The sequence below is a fragment of the Coffea arabica genome, chromosome 10c (genome assembly GCF_036785885.1).
Source record: "Coffea arabica cultivar ET-39 chromosome 10c, Coffea Arabica ET-39 HiFi, whole genome shotgun sequence".
NCBI classification, from domain to species: domain Eukaryota; kingdom Viridiplantae; phylum Streptophyta; class Magnoliopsida; order Gentianales; family Rubiaceae; genus Coffea; species Coffea arabica.
The window spans coordinates 19,410,032-19,428,848 of NC_092329.1; the positions used below are offsets into that span (position 1 = coordinate 19,410,032).

The window sequence follows — 18,817 nt, forward strand, 5'->3', positions numbered from 1 at the left end:
TCTTTCGGAATTTGATATTGTTTTTACTTTGCAAAAGGCCGTCAAGGGACAAGCTATAGCCGATCAGTTGGCAGAAAATCCAAACGAAGATGACTATCAACCGCTCTATACTTATTTCCCCGATAAGGAGGTTTTACTTGTTGGTGCTGCAGAAGATATGAGAGAGCCGTACCCTGAATGGAGGTTGTTTTTCGATGGTGCCGCTAATTCTTTCGGAGTCAGAATAGGAGCAGTTCTCGTATCTCCAGAAGGGAAGCATTACCCTGGGGCCGCTAAATTGCAATTTGCCTACATAAACAATATGGCCGAATATGAAGCCTGTATTTTTGGTCTTAAAATGGCTTTGGAAATGGAAGTTAAAGAGTTGATAGCCTTCAGTGATTCAGATTTACTTGTGCACTAAACGTTGAAACAATGGATAACCAAAGATTCCAAGATCTTGCCATACCATTGTAATTTGCTCACTTTGGCTAGACAATTTCAAAGTTTGGAATTCAGACATCTCCCACGAGTCCGAAATGTATTTGCCGATGCTTTGGCCACCTTATCTTCTATGATATAATATCCGGACGAACTAGGAATCGAGCCTATCCGGATCCAACTCCAGGACAAGCCTGCTCATTGTTGGGTCGTAGACAAAACGTCTGGCAATAGCCCTTGGTATAATGATATTAAGGAGTTTATCAAAACCGGGTCTTATCCTCCAAAGCTACTGCAAATGACAAAGGTTTCCTGTGCAGAATGGCCTCGAAGTTTTTCTTAAATGGAGAGGTATTGTACAAAAGGACCTCAGATTTGAACCTCTTAAGGTGCGTCGATGAAAATGAAACTCGGTATATGATGAAAGAGGTGCATAGCGGTGTTTGCAAACCTCACATGAATGGACATTTGTTAACTAAGAAAATCATGAAAATTGGGTACTTTTTGCTCACTATGGAACGTGATTGCATAGACTTTGTCCGGAGGTGTATTAAATGTCAAATGCACAGAGACGTTATACGCGCTCCTCCCACCGAATTGCATAGCATGATTGCTCCATGGCCTTGTTCAATGTGGGGTATGGACGTGATTGGCACAATTGAGTCTCCTGCTTCAAATGGGCATCGGTTCATATTGGTGGCAATTGAATACTTCACCAAGTGGGTCGAAACAGAATCATTCAAGCATGCGACAAAGAAGGTGGTGGCAAATTTCTTAAGAAATCACATCATATGCCAATTTGGGGTGCCAGAAACATTGATTACAGACAATGCCAAGAATCTCAACAATGACATGGTGGACGGGCTATGCGAATAGTTCAAAATCAGACATCGCAATTCTGCCATCTATAGACTGCAGATGAATGGAGCCGTGGAGGCCGCAAACAAGAATTTGAAAAAGATCATTCGCAAGATAACTGAAAAGCATCGTGATGGCATGAAAAGCTTCCTTATGCACTAATGGCATACCGGACTTCTATTCGAACTTCAACTGGGACAACCCCCTACTCGCTTATGTATGGAATGGAAGCTGTGCTACCTGCCGAGGTCGAAATCCCTTCGTTGCATATTCTAATGGAAACCAAGTTGGAAGAGGTTGATTGGTTAAAGCAATATCATGAGCAACTGTCGTTGATTGATGGAAAACGGCTTAATGCTATTTGTCATGGCCGATATTATCAAAAACGCATGGCCCGGGCCTACAACAAGAAAGTCCATTTGCGTACATTTGAGGAAGGCGACAAAGTGCTAAAACGAATTTTACCAGTGCAGGATGAGGCCAAAGGCAAATTTGCTCCAAATTGGCAAGGGCCATTCATTGTTGAAAAGGTGTTACCTGGCGGAGCACTCATTTTGGCAGAGATGGATGGACAGACATTCCCTCAACCTATCAATTCAGACATGTGTAAGAAGCTCTTTATTTGATTATGCAAATTTCTTTTAGAAGTCATGCAAGTGACGAAACAAAAATCAGGTCATCTTCCTTTCCAATCAAAATATTTCATCCTTAGTCATTCCCTTTGAGCTGTCAGAACAATAATTTTTCGTTTGACAGCCCCTGAGAATTGCAAACCCCATACTGGGGCAAATTTATTTTAAAAGAAAGATGATCCAAAAGAGGAAAAGGAAAAGAAAAGCCCCACACTGGGGGCAATTTTATTTTGAAAATAGATGATCAGAGAGAAAAGGAAAACCCCACATTGGGGCAAATTTATTTTTGAAGGAGAGATGGAAAAGAAAAAAGAAGGAAGAACCCCACACTGGGGCAAATTTAGTTTTTAAAAGAAAAATGCAAAAGTGAGGAAAATGCAATGAAAAATGCAAAGAGAGAAAAATCGCAATCAAACTGGGGAAAATTTTCCTCAGTGTCGTTCAAAATTGGAGATGATTTCAAAATGATGCAATCTCAGGTTATTTCACACTTTTCATTATAAAAAAATAAAAAAAAATTTGCTTTCAAGCCTTAACTTTCTTGAAAACACCTCACCTGACCTCATTACAAAAGCCCAAAAGTCCTGACTTTCGTCACTTGCTGTATTTCTATTAGGGATTTCACTAATCAACTGGCAAGTGATGTCCGTAATACATTCACTTAAACTTATAAGGGAAGCGTGTTTTACTAATGCCAGAAATCTGCAACTCACACTCCTGAGTCGATCATGGTCGAGCTTTTCCATTGTCCTTAGGTGAAAACTTGAAGGGGCACCTAAAAAAAAGAAAAAAAAAGAGAAAAAGCAAAAAAAAAAGAGAGAAAAAGAAAAAACAAACAAAAAGAAAAAAAAGAAAAGAGAAGAAAAAAAAAACAAGGGTAGGCGCTACCTTGGTGAAAACCTGAAAAGACGCCAAGGTAGGTTTCTGCAATGAGCGAACACGAAGAGGAATAGCTGGTAACTTGGTTCATTTGGATTTCTCCTCATTTTTGTAATGCTTCTGCCAATGTTGAATTCCAGAACAAAGATATCCAGAGATTTGAATATGACATCTGTTGGCCAAAAGCTATGTCATTTTGTAAAATATTTCTTTTGCAAATACATTCTTAGGAAGCTCATTTTTTCCAAATTGCTTGCATTCATGGCATTTTGTAGACTTTAAGCACAGATGGTTATATTTGTATTCTTGTGCATATTCATTCCTGCATGACATGTGAATTTTCTTTCATACCTCATTTTTTTTTATCATTGAATTTTGGTGAATAACAATCCCCGTGGTTCATTTCAAAAGTATGCTTGAATTCAGTCATCTTTTGGGAACAGTGAAAATTTAGTAAAGCCAACTACGCAGACTTCACAATATGGCAAAACCCATACATGGTCAGTTTGAAAATCGGAAAAGCTTCGGAGTGAGAAATCCAACTCAATCGGCAGCCGCAGCGAAAGTTGGCGAAGAAGGAAGAAAAAGGAAAAAACTCATGTTTACACGATTCTCAAAGGAAAACGGATCAAATGATGGTGGCAATTTCTTTGTTTTTTCTCTTTTGCAGAAAATTGCATGCATAGATGAAAGCAATCACACCTCACACTGGAATCGGTGTCGGGAAGAGTTCTCCAGTGAACAAAGGCGGATCGAAAATACTGCAAGCAAATTTGATTAAAAGGTACAACAACATGGCAATGCATAATCAACCATCGGCTCAGAGGCAAAAACATAACTTCTACTGAAAATTTTGGGCTATTGTCAGGTAAGTACACTGGAATGCCCCGATTTTAAATTTCCTGTCTCGAGTCAGTCCCGATTTTAAATTTCCTGCTCGGGTCAGTCCCGTTTAAATTTCCTATTTCGGGTCAGTTCCGATTTTAAATTTCCTGTCTCGGGTCAGTTTCGATTTTAAATTTCCTGCTCGGGTCAATCCCGATTTTAAATTTCCTGTCTCGAGTCAGTCCCGTTTTTTAAATTTCTTACTCGGATCAGTCCAGATTTTAAATTTCCTATCTCGAGTTAGTCCTAATTTTAAATTTCCTGCTCGGGTCAGTCCCGTTTAAATTTCCTGTTTTGGGTCAGTCCCGATTTTAAATTTCCTGTCTCGGGTCAGTCCCGATTTTAAAATTCTTGTTTGGGTCAGTCCCATTTTAAATTTCTGGTTCGGGTCAGTCCCGCTTTAAATTTCTTCTTTGGGTCAATCTCATTTTAAAATTTTGTAAAAGGGATCAGTCCCCATTTCTAAAGCGTCCATCGTTCGAGTCGTTCGCAGCCGAATAACACAGGTGATGTATTTGGTGTCTATTTTTTTGTCTTAAGTTTTTCAAAAATTCAGACAAAGAGGGGCAAACTGTAGACACCAAATTTTTAGTGTAGTTTACTATTATTTTTGTTTTTTATGTTAGTTTTTATTTATTTTTATTTTTAAGTCATTTTAGCATAGAATTTATTGGAAAAAAAAAGAGAGAAAAAATCATTCACAAAAATATGCTTTATTTATTTTAGATTCAAGTTTATTGTTATTTAATTAAAAAAAAGGGAAAAAAAAAGAAAAAAAAAAGAGAAGAAGCAAGCTCATGCACCCGAGTTACACAGGATCCGTGCCCATTTCTTCATATAACATTTCAAGCAGAAAATGAGAAACGAAAAAGATGAGGAAGGCACCGCAATTCACCATCGGATGATCCACAAAGCTAGTGACTTGGCTTCCATCAGAACCCTTTAGAGGAGGGTTTAGTGTTTTGTTTGTTATAAAAGGAGGAGGGTTTGGGAGTGAGCTAAGGGTGAGGACGGGCAGCTAATGAGTCAAGAGAGTTGGCGGCTAGGGTATGAACAAAAAATAAACCAGAGAGGAGAGTAGAGGACGGTGGAAGGAAAAGAGCGAGAGGAGGTTTTTGAGGGAGCTAAGAGGAAGATTTTGACGGCTGGAAAGAGTTCGAAAGGTCGAGAGGAAAACAGTGAGAGCAAGAAAGCCTTGCAGCGAAGAAAAGAAAACTGCAAAGAGGAGCAAAAGAACATGGGTTGCCAGATCTCTGTGCTTTCACTTGCGGTCTCCTGCAAAGAGGTTGCAGCAGGTTTCGTTGGTCTACTATGGAGCTCGATCATCTCTCAAGGTGACCTTTTTCTTTCATCCTCTACCGTTTACACCTCATCCTCATCTGTCATCAAGTGTTTCGCTACTTGATTTTCTTTTTCTTTCCCGTTTCTTTGTTCTCATGGTCTAGTTTTTATTTTTTTGGTTCTTTCATTCCCATGCCCTGACTGTTTCGGACATTGGTTTCATATTATTGCATCTGGGTCTTGCAGATCATAAGACTTTAAGTGTAGAAATTATCTCCTATTTTTTGTAGTTAGCAACAAGCTCATTTCATTTGTAAAAACTTCATAAACGAAGCTGGTTTTGCTAATTTCTCTTCCAAAACCAGGTTTTACCCTGGTTTGCATGCTAGTATTCAATCCTGATGAAGTGTTTGGAGGTCTTTCTATAGGTTTTTCCTGATGAATCCATGAGGTTTGCTTGAGTTTTAGTTTGGTTACGTTTGTGTTTGAAGGTCTGCCGCAACAGGTTTTGAAATTCTGGTTTTTGTTATAGTAGTTTTGAAAAAAAGTCAATCTTTTGGTCTACTGAAGTTTTCCGGAGCTCTTGGGTTTTGTTTGTTGTTTGATAGTATCCCATGTATGTGCTTGCTGCCATTTCAAGTAGCAAGGTGCGGAATACCTTTGGACTGCAACAAGTAGCTAAAAAGCTGTTGCAGCCGTGACTTTTCCTTTCCTTGTTCAAGTTTTGCTTTGTTGGGGTTTGGATACTATGATAGTGGGCTGAGGGCATGTTTGCCGTGAGTGTCTTCGTATCTCTGCTGCATGTTTTATTTTGGGTTTCACATTTGTGAATCTAACGAAGTGAGGTAGAGACAAGTGCATATTTCAAGTGCTGTGGTTGGCCATTTGTTGCTGTTTTTTCGTTTTGTTGAATGTTCAGTACACCTTTGAGTTCTTGTGCGTTGAATACTATAATGAAAAGGAAAACCTGTTGTGTTAGAAGCTGACCATCAGTGAATAAGCCTGCTGTGTTTAGTAGTTTAGACATTAGAAGAATGTAAATGCAGGCACGCAGCTTCTTTTTTGCTTGCAAAGCCGAGAAGAAAAATGAATAAGGGGGGGGAGTTTTGAGCCATGCATCTTGTGTTTTCTGGTTTTGTTTGCTTTGGTTAAGAGCAATGCATGTTAAATTTGACTAGATTTAGGTTCTGTCAGTTGCACACTTGTGTTGTTTTCCGTTGCTTCCATTTCATTTCCTCCTATACGTGGTTTTGTCCAAAAAGTTGCACTTCATCCCCACGCTTTGCCGCTTTCTTTTTCTTCCTGCAACAGCTCACAAAGACTGGTTTTGGTCATCCATTTTTCTAGCTAAATCTGGTGTCTAAATAATTAATGATAAAGTTGCACGTTTTGATCCGAAACTACAAAGGCTTCGGTGTGAATGTCTCAAGGATTGAGGATTCTTCGTGACTTTGCATAAACTCTGCCTGAAAGTTTTTCCAGAATTGCATATTTTCATTTTAAGTTTTGACTTGTTTGGATGAGTTTGATGCTTTATTGTTTAGGGCAGAGGCTTTGATGTTTGCTTGAGATTATATGCTAAAGGGAAGCTAAATCAGAAAACTTAGAAAGCTGGTTTCTCTTTTTTCTGACGCAGCATGTGCTTCCCATTTGGTTATTCATTTGATTGTAATGGTTTGTTGTTTATGATGGGGTTGGTTAATCAAAATGTTTAGTTGTCAAGGAGTGTTGAGAGCTAGTGTTAATTGGGTTTTGCTTGAAGCTTGCTATGGGACTTATGGAAGGAAGTTTCATTAGCTGCTGAAGATTTTGATTGCAGAAGCTTATTTGCTTGTTTTGTAGTTGTTGCATGGAATTTGCATGCAAAATAACTTCTAAAAATTGCAAATCAACCTCACATGTTTCTCCTCGTTCTATAAAGGCCCAATTATGTTCTGATTTCTTGCAATTAGGTCCTAAAGTAATTGCAATTTCAACCATTACTTGACCCTTTCTTTGCTCTTGGACTCTTGAATTTCCTAAAATTTTTAAATTGGGCTTGAGTGATTGGTTAGTATTTGCAATTGGGTCCTTGGTAGTTTTTTTATTTTAGAAATTTGATCAATAATTTACTTTCTTGGAAATTATGCATTATTTGATTTCATTTAAGTTGCAAATGGGAGGGATTTGGTGATTTTGTTTATACTTTACTATTTAATTTGTGCCTTGACCCTTTTATTGTTTTGAAACTAATATTTCCTTCATTTCATTACCATTGCAAGGGAGGTAACCTCTATCTTCTTGATTTTATTTCTCCTACGTGCTCCTACGTGTTTTGTGTGAATATGCATGCTTTAATTCGCTTTTCATTTTATGTTTAATTGCCTGTTTCACTTTCTTTTTATTTCGCCTTTTTTAATTGACAAGTCATTTGAGGGCATTTGAACCCCAATTTGTAATAGCTAGGTCTTGGCGCCTCTCTTGAAGACATGTCTTAGCTAGCCAATGTAATAGTTAGGATTTACTTTTCTAAGTCTTCCTCCTTTAGATTGTAGTAGCATCCCCTTTTGTAATAGATAGGGTTGTGTGCTATGTGCTTGTGTGTGCTTATATGCCTATGTGTTTCATCGCTTTCCCTAGGATTCTGCATCTAGAAAAGCATGCTTATGTGTTACGTGCTATGTGAAACTATGTGTTTTGCATGCCTATTTGCTTTTACTATTATATCTGATTATGTGGATGGAATATACGTTACCGTGGCTAGTCCAATGTTAGTCATGGTCTTCCCTTCAATCTCTTACAAGTCCAATGCTTGTGAGAGAACGTTAGTTAAGGGCTAGTCCAACGCTAGACCCTTAGGAACATCCGCATGTTAGATCATGATTGTGTGATAAAATTACTTCATCTCATGCATATTTTCACTTTTTAGGGTCTTTTATCATTTTTTTTTGCATGACATCCCTCCTTATACGTATATCCCCTACTCCGTATTTTCCCCTTATATATATATTCCTTACCCCTTTGTTTGAAAACATAACATTAGACTTGCTTTTCATTTAAGAAATAGAAACTGGGTTAGATCATTTGCGTGCTAGATTAGGAAAACCCCTTGGATATGGGATATGGACGAGTTTGGCTTTCTAATCTTAGCACGCTCGTATTCCCTCTATTATAGGGAACATTGAGTCACGAACATTAGTCCCCTGCACCCGATATGATGCATTCCTTTAGGTCACGTATATTTATACAATTATTTTTATTTTCCTTTTCTTTTCTTAGAGTCTCATTTGCATTATTCGTGACCTCTCCAAAGAATCCACATTGGGTATCACAATTAATGTGATTGGCACCAATTGAGCTTTGAAGAGATATTTTGACCCCCCGATACCCTCCTAGGTCTAGGGTATGCATTCATATAGTACATCCAAATGTGATAAATTTTTATGTTAAAAATAAGAAAATCTTTGACTAAATCGCGCAACTAGCTTGGTTAGGTTGAAAGGGTGCCTTGGATTCTTATCCTTGCCTTCCCTTTCTTCAAATGTGACTCCCGAATCTTTTTCTCTGATTTTAGTAGATTTAGAGCCGTTTAAAAAGGGTTTTCCTATTTTTTCCTTTTCTTCTAAAAATTCATTTTTAGGTGACTTGGTACACCTTAATTCAATACCAAGTGGCGACTCCAATTTTTATTTAAAAACCCTTTTTAAACTATCATTTTGGGTCAAATCGTCGCATTTTCAAGTCCCATTTAGACCCATTTTTCTTTATTTTCAAAAACACATTTTTGCACTAAAAAATAATCCAAAAAATTCATTTTCTTAAAAACAATTCATTTTTCTTTATTTTCAAAAATGGGGCGCGACAACACTGTTTCAGAAGAAGTCTTGTGTTCCCAGGTTTCTGCTTTAATCGATAGTAAGAATGCCAAAGGTGAAAACTAACCAGGTTCGATACCCTGAAGGTTAGGAGTTGATTGAACCCACTCTTACTGACTTACAAGCCAAGATGAGGGAAGCTGAAAATGATCCAAATGATAATAAAAGAAAATGTGAGGCATTATGGCCCATTTTTAAGATAGCCTGCTAGAGAAGTCACTACATCTTTGACCTTTATTATAGGACAAAGGAAATCCCCAAGGAATTGTATGAGTTTTGCTTGGATTGGGGCTATGCTGATCGGAACTTAATTGCAAAGTGGCAAAAGCCTGGATATGAACGTCTATGTTGTCCACGTTGCACGCAACCTCGTGATCATAATTTCCAGATGGCATGCGCTTGTAGAGTACTTAAGCATCTAAGGGAGAAGAAGGTTATAGAGTGTGTACATTGTGGCTTCAAGGGTTGTGTCAGTGGAGATTGAGCAAAGCAGATAGTTTGACTTGATCTTGGCCGATATGTCATGAAAGGTGCAATCAGCTCTCTTCAACTACCCATTAAGAATAGATGCTGCAATTGTATTTGCCTTGTTGGTAATCCCTGTACATCAAGGAGATTAGAGACTCTAAAATGTTGAGTTATGGCAACTTTGTTTTGGTATTTGATTAGATGCTTGTCAACAGCAAACACTTGAATTTATTAATCATGCACTTGCTCATTGTTCAAACATTTGAGTCTTATAGGGCTACATTTACTTTTTGCCCAGTGAAATATGTGCCATTCTACTTGATAATTTATCTAGTTAGTAGAGGCAATGGTATAGATGGGGGCTTTGGATTACAAGGATAAGCTATTCTGTGGTATTTACCCCATTTTTACTTGAAAAAGTTTGTTTACCAGAGATGTATTGAACCTTAAAATTATGTCTGTCGGTGATTCTAATCTAGACCCTGACAAGTCAACTATTTATCTGAAGAAGCAAACATCACTTAAGAAGCCAAGAAAGCTTCCTACTGAGTCTTTCAAAGTAGGTCAATTGGTGATCGAGTACTATAGACAACTATTATCCACAAGGTACAACAGAAGATTGGTATGGTTAAATCAATCAAATAAATAAATTGGCAGGCAATATTGTGAGATGTCATATTGTATTCTCCAAGTTTAAGAACAACAATACCTTCACTAGATGTTGGTATTTTGTTCAAGGTCGGAGCACATTTTATTTGCACTTGTATGTGATGTTAAATTAATAAGATAGAAACTTTCATATTTAAAAAAAGCAAAAAAAAAAAATACCATTTCTGAGCTCATCAAGTAGAAGAAATAGAAGTGAAAACTCCAAGCAAAACATTCCGAACAACAAATGCAATATGACAACCAACAATTCATATTTTTTGAAGCATAATACACCTATTTCCTAAACGAGACTTTTCAAAAATCAAATGCATTGCAGGACATATAACCATTAATGTTGTGGTACTATAAAAAAGAACCAAGAGCACAATGTAGGTTATTAATTGAAACGAGTTTCTAACTTTGTAGCTTTTCATAAAAAGTAAAGCATTTTTTCCATTAAGCTCAACTGCAAGCCACTTTTTACTGCTACTTATTAGGAAATTCTCTTTAACTTTTGATGCCTTTCATAGCTCATAGATACACATACATTAGTTTCAAACTAGCATTGGAAATTTCTCAATGCAACTAGTAAAATAAATAATGCAATAACTATTGTCAATAAGCTAAATTAATAACTACAAATTCACAAAACTTCTATTGCTAAATTAATACATATTTACTAAATCAATGTTAGGTGTTTTGCATTGTATTAATTCACAATCAATTGTGATCAGCAAGGCAAAAAAAAAAAGATTTCAGAAAAGTTTCCAATGGATAACTCATAGACAGCTCACAATAGGTTCCTTTTCACACTTTCATCATATAGTGCACATTAAGAAAAATTTACTTCATTTTAGCTATTCAAACAAGCATCCAATACTATCTCTAGATTATTTTCATTTTTTTATAGGGACAAAATTTCAAATAATTGCTATTAAGGAAGATTGACGCACAAATGACATTTTGTCGAAGCGGTTATGGGAACGTCTGCCACCACCACCAAATTCAAGCATATAATTCAAAATTTTTAAATAAATAAAACAGATTAAGGGAAATTATTAATCAAGAAGAATGAGGGTGGCACCTCAAATTTAGCTCGCTTGAACTAGAAAAGAAAATCTCACCGAAGCTGCAACAAATTCCACGTAGCAGCTAAACAAGAGTAGGACTTTTAGATTATGCCTAAAGTACTTCATGGTTGAGGCTAAATTTTCACTGAACAAGGAGGAAGATCATGAATGTTGTGCGAGCTTAGTGAAAAGAGGAAAAGAGGTGCTGCTGAAGGGTCATCAACTGACAGCCTCATTGATGATTTCTTACCAAAGACAAGTGCCAGATGATAGGTGGTGCTGTTGAAGCTTCCAATCGACATCAATAGCTCGGTCATCGCTTCAATTGCTGCGATTAGGGTTGGGGGTTTCTCTAGCTCAAGAATAGCAAAAAATGGAGAGTCAATTTATTATTATGATGACCCCACCTCCCCCAAAGCATACCCCAGAGGTTAGCGGACCGTCTACCCAACTCTTGTGAGGACTCACTACAAATCCAAATCTATAACACTAAAATCCTTCAATATAGCATTTACATGCTACAAAACATCCCAATATTTCAACCAAAAGTACAAGTCAAAAGAGAAGAGTTTAAACAACCAGTACCATAATACAGTATCAGCCAAATACAAGATCAAGATTTTCTATTACAAATTATTACTATTCTTGTCTCTCTCATCCCTTCACCCTGTTAAGGAAAACAAATAATGGGATGAGTGTAGACACCAAATTTTTGGTGTAATTTCATTTACTGTTTATTTTTAGTTTTTTATTTGTTGTTTTAGTTTTATTCACTTTTTAATTTTTAGTTTTTAGTTTTAGTTTTAGCATCGAATTTCTTGGGAAAAAGGAGGAAAATTCAAAAAGAACATGCTTTAATTGTTTTTGACTCAAAATTCAATATTGAAAAAAAAAAAGGAAAAATGAATGAAAATGAAAAATGGTGAAAATGGAAAATAAAAAGGGAAAAGTGGAATTGGCATTTTTTTATTTCTTGTTTATGTTATCCAATGTTAATTAATTTTTTTTTATTATTTTTAATTTTGTTTAATTAAGTTATAAAAAAAAATGGCAAACATGCGACAGCAAGCTGCGTTTTCCGCAGCTTGCAAACAAAAGTTGCAGGGGGTCCTGGAGGTGAAATTTGGAGCTGTAAAAGGCCAGGTGTCTAGGACACCTGGAGGGGGGGAGATGATTCTAGATAGGAGCTAGGTTTTGGGGCAGCAAAAAGAGAGAGAGTAACAGCCGCAAGGGAGGAGAAACAAAAAAACATCAGAGGAAAAGAAAAAACCGAGAGGGGGGGATGGGAGTGACAGCCGCAAAAGAAGAAAAAGAAAATCTGAGCAAAGCCCGTGACTTGAGGAGATAGAGAAAGGCTACAGAGAGTTTCTGAGGAGGGGAGAGAGGATCCGGAAGACAAAAACACAGAAAAAGAAAATCTGGAGAGAATGAAAGGAACGGCGGAAAGAAAAACTAAGCAAGAGAGAAAAATTAGGAAAAAAGACTGAAGGTGGAGGAAAACTGTTTTTGGGAGAATTGAGCCGTAAGCAGGAAAGGGGAACTAAAAAGAGAAATAGAGGGAGGGAGTGTTTAGGCTTGGAGAGTGAGAGAGAGTCGGAACTTCGAGGGAAAGGGGAGTGAAACAACAACCGAGAGCCTAGTTGGTGGCTGGTGAAGCATCGACGGAGAAATAGCAAGGAAAAGACGAAGGAGCAGCAGCATCAGAAGAAGAAGGTTTTCAGTTCAACGAGGACCCTTACTATCGATCATCTCAGTTCCCATTTGGATCCTAAAAAGTGTAAAGCCATTTTCCTTCATTTGCTTACCATTAGGGGAAGGTATAATTTCTTTTATCTTTGTTTATCTCTCCTATGTGATCCAATGTGCTAAGTGAATTGCATGTCTACTTTGCTTTCCCAGCTTTTCTTTAATTCCTTTTACTTATGTCATTTACTTTTTGTTTTCATTAAGTTATTCTTTTAATGGGGTATGTGTACACCTCTTGGCTTGTAATAGATAGGACTTTGGCGAGCAATTTGGTCCATTTTCCCTTTCCCCCTTTTGTTTTAGTTAGTAAATGTAATAGGTTCATTAGCTTGGTTGCATGCCTACGTGTTAAGTGTTAATTTGCTTTTGTTAGGGCCTTGCATCTAGTCGAGTATGCTAAATGTTATGTGCTATGTGTTTATGAGTGTTTGGCATGTCTACTCGCTTTTCATAGCCATGAATGAATGTGATGGATGCATGTACGTTTCCGCTAGTCCAACGCTAGTCGGAATTCATAGAATGGGCTAGTCCAACGCTAGACCCTTAGGGATTTCCCCTCGTTAGTACATGTTTGCATGTTTCACTTCATTTCATGCATTTTTCTTAGTTTTATCATTTTGCATGCCCCCTCGAACCCCTTTTCCCTCCATTTTAGGATTTTTGCATTTCATGCTAGTTATAGGGTTCATTTGCTTGAGAGTCCCCTTAAATATGGGATATAGACGAGTGTGGCTTTTTCTAAGCCTTAGCACGCTTGTATTCCCTCTATAAAAGGGCAAATTGAGTCACGATTTAGGTCTCCCCGTACCCAATATGCATGCATTCCCTAGGCTCATGCATTCTAAATCCACTCTATCATTACACTTTCACTTTTTCTCCCATTTGCACACGTACACCTTTTATCCCTTCCCTTGCACACGAACACTTTTGTCCCATTTTGCACACGTGCACCTTTATGTTTCTTCACTTATACACGAACATTTTTATCATCACTTGCACACATGCACTTCATATTATCATTTCACATACCGTACCTTGCCCACTCACGTGCACATTTTCATTTACATATTTATTATTTTTTGTTACTTTTCAAACTCATGTCCTCACATTGCATACATACATTCCATTCATTTGCATCCCACTCGCATTATTCGTGACCTCTTCAAAGGATCGTTATTGGGTTTCACAATTAATGTGATTGGCACCACTCAATCTTTGAAGAGAAATTTCCCCCAATACCCCTAGGTCTAGGGTTTGCATTCATGTAGTGCATCCAAATGTAATAAATTCTTTGGTTAAAACAAGAAAATCTTTGATTAAATCACGCAACTAGCCTTGGCTAGGTCGAAGGGGTGCCTTGGATTTTTATCCTTGCCTTCCCCTTCGTCAAATGTGACTCCCGAACCTTTTTCGTTGGTTTACGTGGACTAGGAGTCGTTTAAAAGGGGTTTCTTACTACTTTTTTCTATTTTTTCTAAAAATTCATTTTTTTTAGGTGACTTGGTACACCTTAACTCATTACCAAGTGGCGACTCCAGTTGTTTCAAAAACCCTTTTTAAACTACATTTTGGGTCAAATCGTCGCATTCTCAAACCCCCATTTAGACCCATTTTTCTTTTAAATCAAAATTCATTTTCCAATAAAAAAATTGAATCAAAATACATTTTTAAACCATTTATTTATTTATCAAAAAATGGGGCGCGACAGTTGGCGACTCCACTGGTGATATTTGAGAGTTCGAGCAAATTTGATTTAATCAACCTTTTTCTTCTTTTAACCTTGTCATATATCACATTTGGGTGTTTTAGGGTTGCATTTTTTCCTTTTTAGGATTTTGCATTTCACGCGTATCTAATTACTCCCTCGCTCGCGAATGTATGATTGGTTGATTGGATGTATGTTTACTTGCTTATCTTGCGCTTGCATTGCATTTGGGGGGGTGTGTGTCACCTTTAGAACCTCGCGTGGTTTTCAACCCCTTCCCTCAAAATAGGGAACACTTCATACGTGCACGTTTAATTATTGTTATCCCATTTTATTTTATTTTTCGTGGGCGCTATCCCACACCGCCTTGTAGGATTAGGATTGATTGTCTTGGGTAGGCGGATGGTGTGCACTGCGCCCATAGCGCTACCTAAGGGATCACTCGAGCCACCGATCGAAGGCCTTGGGAGTGATGACCCTTTGCCTTTAGGTCTGAAGGCTTGGGAACCGAAGCCTTATCGAGTCTAGTTGCATTAGTGAACCCCAGCCTCATGCATCCATGTTAGAATTTTCCTAGGTTAGAGTCAGCCTCACCCTATTTTAAGCACATTAGGCACGAGGGAAGGGGTTCCACCCCTTTTACTTGCTTTATTGTATTTCTTTTTCTTAATTGCTCCCAATATGTTATGTGTATTATCAATTGCACTAACCATTCTTTTGTTTTCTTGGCTTGCATTCATGTGCCTTAGTAATAAGAGGCCTCTTTGGCACTCTTTTAGTGACTTACCCACTAGATAGCTTACATGTTTAAATTTCAGTCATTACACTTAATTTTCAATAAATACATTTCATTTTAGACCCTTTCCCCCCCCGATGCATTATTTATGTCCCTTAGGTCATATTTGTCACATATTTACATCGCTTTAATAAATGGCATCATGCATAAACCATAGAAAGGGAATGCCACATAGGGAATCCCGTGTTTAGGAATAAGCCACCTTGTGTCTCGGATACTTAATCTAGTGAGACTTGCACGTTTACATTTTATACCATCCAAAAGGGTAGTGCACAAGGTAAGGCAGGATCCGATCATTTTCATAGAGTGATCTTTGGAATATGAGCGTCTAACAATCACTTTTTGGCCATTTATCAAAGTTGGTAAAAATCCCTTGCGTAAAAGGACATTAATTTGAAGAAATTCACAAATGATTCCTCCTATTGAGACGATAAAAAAATTGAGGCCAAAATTTGATTTTTAGAAGGTCATAGACTAATGCACTTCAATAAATTTGAAATAACCAATGGCCGGACAATTCAACCAATCCGCTTTGCCAATTCATTCAATAAATCATCAATTCATTTGACCAATTTACCCTTTTTAGGGTTACCTGGTCGATTTTGAATAAATCGTCAATTCAATTTACCCTTTTTAGGGTCATCCGGTCGATTTTTGAATAAATCATTCATTTGACCAATTTACCCTTTTAGGGCGATCCGGTCAATTTTGAATAAATTCTCGATTTTATTCAATTCATTTAACCAATTTTAGTTTTTAGGATGAACCGGTTCACTTTGAATAAGATTCTCAATTTCATGTGATTAAATTCCTTTTTTAGGATGATTCGGCCAATTTTGAGTAAGTTTTTTAAATTTCACTCAATCCATTTAACCCGTTTCCCTTTTTAGGGTAATCCGGTCGATTTTAAATAAATGGTCAATTTCATTCAACCCATTTGACCAATCAGGGTTTCAATGTTAATTTCAAATTGGAAAACCTAGTCGATTTTGGGAAAACCATCCATTGCATCCAGCCCTTTGATCAGTTGGGGTTTTGACCCGCGCTTTACCGAAGAAATTTTGTCAACGAATTCCAATCTCTTCGATAGGAAGTTCGTCAAGGTCAAACCCGTACGTTTTGCAAGTTCTTGTATCGATCAAAAGTGATCAATCCCTTCGGACGAGATCCTCATTTTGACCAACGTCTCTTCTTATTCCAATGGGCCAAATTTTTCAAATTATTTTTCACTCCATGAGTTGATCGGATCCATCAGGTATTGTATAGTGCCTATTCTAACGGATTGCATTTTCATGCTAGGCCTACCCTTGGCACAAAAAGGGTCCCCCCATAGGACATGCATACCGATTTTATATTCTTTCTTACTAATTCAGGGTATTTTTCTTTTGTTTTCCCCCTTCCCTTGCATTCATAAAAAACACTTCAATAAAAGGGAAAATATTTTTCTATATCTGATGGCGCTTCCGATCTAATAAAGTGTCAAAATTGCAAGTATTGTGTGATTTTTGGGCAGATCCTACAATGAAAACATAAATGATCTATCTGGAAGCTCTACGCTAAAGCCTCTGAGAGATGTTGTAATTGTTTTTCAAAGGAAAATTTTGTATATTTGATTTGTTAATACATTTTGTTCCAAAAGAAAAGGAGACAAAAAGTGTATATCAGGAATTTTTGTTTCAAACTTTTTCAGCAATAAAATTTTTGGACAATTATTGTCTTGTGTATATGTACATTTCATTCTTTATTCTTACTCATTAGAGATTTCATGATGAATTTTGAGAAATAAGACCAAATTGAGATTTTTTCAACCTATAGCCTGAATTTCGCAAGTGTATACTCTCTAAAAATTCTTATGTACACTAGGTTGGTGATCCGAGCTATACAATAAGAGTGCTCAGAAAAGGGTGAACGGTCACTCAAAAGGCCCAATGAGATACCTTTTCTCCTTCACTTAACCCCAGAATAAAATCAGTCACATTGATTGATAAATTGCAAATTGGGGCCATCTTTGCTTGAAATATCCGTTGTGTTTAACCGATTCAATTCACATCTAAGTGAAAGCAAAAATGTGCATTATTCTTGTTTGTTTTGAAAATTTGGAATGATACTTCGAGCATTCTTTTCTCTATCTATACAGAGTTTATCATTTGCTCTCCCGTTTGAGCCTTTAAAAGAATAATTTCGTTTCAAATAAGCGCCTTGATGATCACTACCCTATATTGGAAAATTTTCAAATATCAAAAAAGGAATGGATTTTCAATAACCATTTCGTTACTTTGGTTGTCATGAAGTGTAAGAATGATGCTTTGGCCATCATTTCTTCGATCTAAACACCATTTATCCCTTGTGTCCCCGTTTGAGCCAAAAATTTGTAGGTTCTTTTCAAGTGCACATATGGTCGCACCCCACATTGGGGAAGGAGATTTGGGAATTTTGAAAAAGAAAAAAAGAAAAGGGAAAAGCAAAAATGCTAGAATAAGGAGGGAACCGTAAATTGGGAAATTTGATTCCACTTGGGTTTCAATTTTGAAAAAAAGAAGAAAAGGAAGAGTTTTGTCCGCGTGGATCGCCTACGTTTCACAAATATGGACGAACAAGGGTCTTCCTCAGTCATTTAATTCAGATGCATGCAAGAAATTTCTCATCAATGGAAGTTTCCTTTCAGAGTTATTGTAAGGAACGGAATACAAGTCAGGCCATCTTCTTTTCCAATCGGACATTCTATCCCTAGTTATCCCTTTTGAGCCTTCAGAATAAGTTACTTCGTTTGGCAACCCCTGAGAATCGCCAACCCCACACTGGGGCAAGTTTGAAAAAGAAAGAAAAGTCCCAAGAGGTGAAAAGTGATAAAGCAACAAAATCAAAAGGGAAAAAGAAAACCTCGGTTAAGCATAAACTGGGGCAAAATTTTGCGAAAATTCAAAAGAATGGCAAAAGGCCGAAAAATCAAAAGAATAAAGAAAATGAAAGAGAAAAAGCCTCAATTGAGCATAAATTGGGGCAAAGTTCTGATTTAACCCTAAAATAGGGTTGGCACAACAATGCGATCTCAGATTACTTAAACCACTCTTGAAATCTGCCTTCAAGCCTTAACTTTTCTAAACACCCCACCAGACCCCGTTACAAAAGCCGAAAGTCCTGACTTCTGTTCTTTGCAATGGCCCTGTCAAGAAAATTTATGATGCCGTAAAATTTTAGCTGTATTTCTGAATTGCTTGGATATGGGGTTGACGCTACTCACCATGTGAAAACCCACCAAATTGAGGGAAAGGAAAAAGAGGCAAAAAGCAAAGCAAGAAAAGTAAATGCAAGAAGATGCAGAAAAATTCGACGCTGAAGTCCCTAGGGAATGATGAGAAAATCAAAACAAAGTCTGAAATCTTTTGAGTTCAAAATAGGGGCAATTTTGGAAAAATGCGATTTTTGGTGCGATATCCCTGAAAGTCTTATTCTTTAACTATCGTTTTCAAGCCACATTACAAGCTCATAAAGTCCATCGTTGACTTATTCCTTCATGACAATCCAAAGTGAGGATCAAGCTCATAAGAAATTCATCAAATCATTTGTGATCATAA

At 37.2% G+C, this 18,817-nt stretch overlaps 1 protein-coding gene and 1 pseudogene across 1 annotated transcript; both read left to right on the plus strand.

Moving 5' to 3' along the window:
• The first annotated feature begins 1,439 nt into the window (after nt 1–1,439).
• Nucleotides 1,440–3,570, plus strand: LOC140015855 (uncharacterized). Its single transcript, XM_072068682.1, has 2 exons — nt 1,440–1,808; nt 3,460–3,570. The coding sequence occupies exons 1-2, from the start codon at nt 1,440–1,442 to the stop codon at nt 3,568–3,570; spliced, it is 480 nt and encodes a 159-aa protein (XP_071924783.1).
• Nucleotides 3,571–8,855: 5,285 nt separating this feature from the next.
• LOC140015614 (protein BUD31 homolog 2-like) lies at nt 8,856–9,293 on the plus strand (annotated as a pseudogene).
• Nucleotides 9,294–18,817: the final 9,524 nt, after the last annotated feature.

Excerpts from the sequence above, each read along its gene's own strand:
- LOC140015855 (XM_072068682.1), top strand. The coding sequence starts at position 1,440 with ATGGCATACCGGACTTCTATTCGAACTTCAACTGGGACAACCCCCTAC. Across the intron at positions 1,809-3,459 it reads GGCCATTCATTGTTGAAAAG|AAAATTGCATGCATAGATGA; the intron begins GTGTTACCTGGC and ends TCTCTTTTGCAG.